Genomic DNA, 1355 nt, shown 5'->3' with positions numbered 1-1355 from the left:
CTGCCCTGGTGCTGGCTCTCCCTGGGCCACCCCCATCCCTGCAGACAGGGCTATGGAGTGGGAGGCTGAGACCCCAGCAGGACCCCGCTGCCTCCCCTTTGCTCAGGGCTGATCCCTTGCCTGCATCCGCAGCAGCCACCCTACCTCCTTCATTCCTGTCCTGCTCCTGCCAGTGACAAGAGGAGGGTCCCCCCCACCCAGTCCCCCCACCTACGCTGCAGCAGCTGCCGGGAGGTGGGCGGCAAGGAGAAGCAGGCTGCCGGCACACTGAAGTTCGTGATCAGCATCTCCACCAACGGGCGGGGGAACCTGTGGAGAAGGGGAGTGCTACATGGGGCCGGCAGGGACACGGGGGCACCCAGCCCTGCAGGGTCCTCGGGGTGCCCTGGCTGGCTCACCTCACCCCCAAGCACCTCCCTTCCTTTACAGACAGAATAACTCAAAATCCTGCTCCAAAAAGCTGGATTTGCCTGGCTGCAAAGTGGCACGGGGGTCCCCAGCACCCACCTGGGGTCTTCTGCCAGCTCCATGGTGGGGTCCATCCTGCTCTGCTCCTCCCTGGCTCTGTCCCAGCAGCAGCTCAGCACCACCTGCCTTGGCTCCCCTTGCCAGCCCACGGGGTCAGAGTCCCCAGGGCAGGGACCGTGTGGAGGCCACCGCGCCTCGTTCCAGTTTAACCAGCAGCCTCCAGTGCTCCCCTCCCTCTCCCACTGCTGCGGCCCCCATTGGCGTGCTCCCACGCTGTCCCAACCCCGCCAAGTGTCTCGGCCACCCGGTTATTGACCCGGGGTGCTGGGGGAGGCGGTTAGCACCCATGCCGGCACGAACCCACAGCTTGGGGAGCAGGGCACCTGTGCTGGGGTGACGCTGCCTACGCACCCCCTCGGGCAGCCCGGAGATGGGCTTGTGGTGCTGGGGGTCCCCATGGTACCATGCAGGGTCCAGGATGCATCCTCGTGTCCCCCCCAGCAGCGGTGGCCGGGTGGGAGGTGATGCTGCGGGGCTGTGGGAAACCTGCCAGACCCTGCGTGACTCCGTGGGCCGTGTGAGGAGTTGGAGCCCTGCTGAGCCGGGCTGACAGACGCTCCCACGACACTAGAGGGCAGAGCTGGCCCAGCGCTCAGCACCCCGGCTCAGCACCCCGGCCTCTTGGGGCAGAAGCAGAGCCCAGGCCTGGGGAGGGGGACGGTGGACTGGAGGGGGCACACTGGGTGGGGAGCTGGGATGTTAGGTGTGGGGAGCAGTGTATCCTTGTCCTACATGGATCCCAGCATCCCCAGGGGTCCCCACAGCTCCTGGGGTCCTCCCAGCATCCCAAGGAAAATGAGCGCTGGTTTGTACTGGGTCCCCAGGGA

At 66.6% G+C, this 1355-nt stretch overlaps 1 protein-coding gene across 1 annotated transcript in view; it reads right to left on the bottom strand.

The window, feature by feature from the left end:
- SLC51A (solute carrier family 51, alpha subunit) overlaps nt 1-542 on the bottom strand; it is a 2360-nt gene extending 1818 nt beyond the window's left edge. Inside the window, exons 1-2 of the mRNA XM_009700453.1 lie at nt 508-542; nt 215-309 (exon numbers count right to left, since the gene is read on the bottom strand). Coding sequence (XP_009698755.1) covers nt 215-309; nt 508-542 — 130 coding nt within the window. The remainder of the gene's footprint in view (nt 1-214; nt 310-507) is intronic.
- Between the last annotated feature and the right edge of the window lie 813 nt (nt 543-1355).

This window comes from Cariama cristata, unplaced genomic scaffold (assembly GCF_000690535.1).
Source record: "Cariama cristata isolate BGI_N322 unplaced genomic scaffold, ASM69053v1 scaffold20285, whole genome shotgun sequence".
Classification (NCBI taxonomy): Eukaryota; Metazoa; Chordata; class Aves; order Cariamiformes; family Cariamidae; genus Cariama; species Cariama cristata.
The sequence above is the reverse complement of the archived record's forward strand: the minus strand, read 5'-3'. Positions and strand labels throughout refer to the sequence as shown.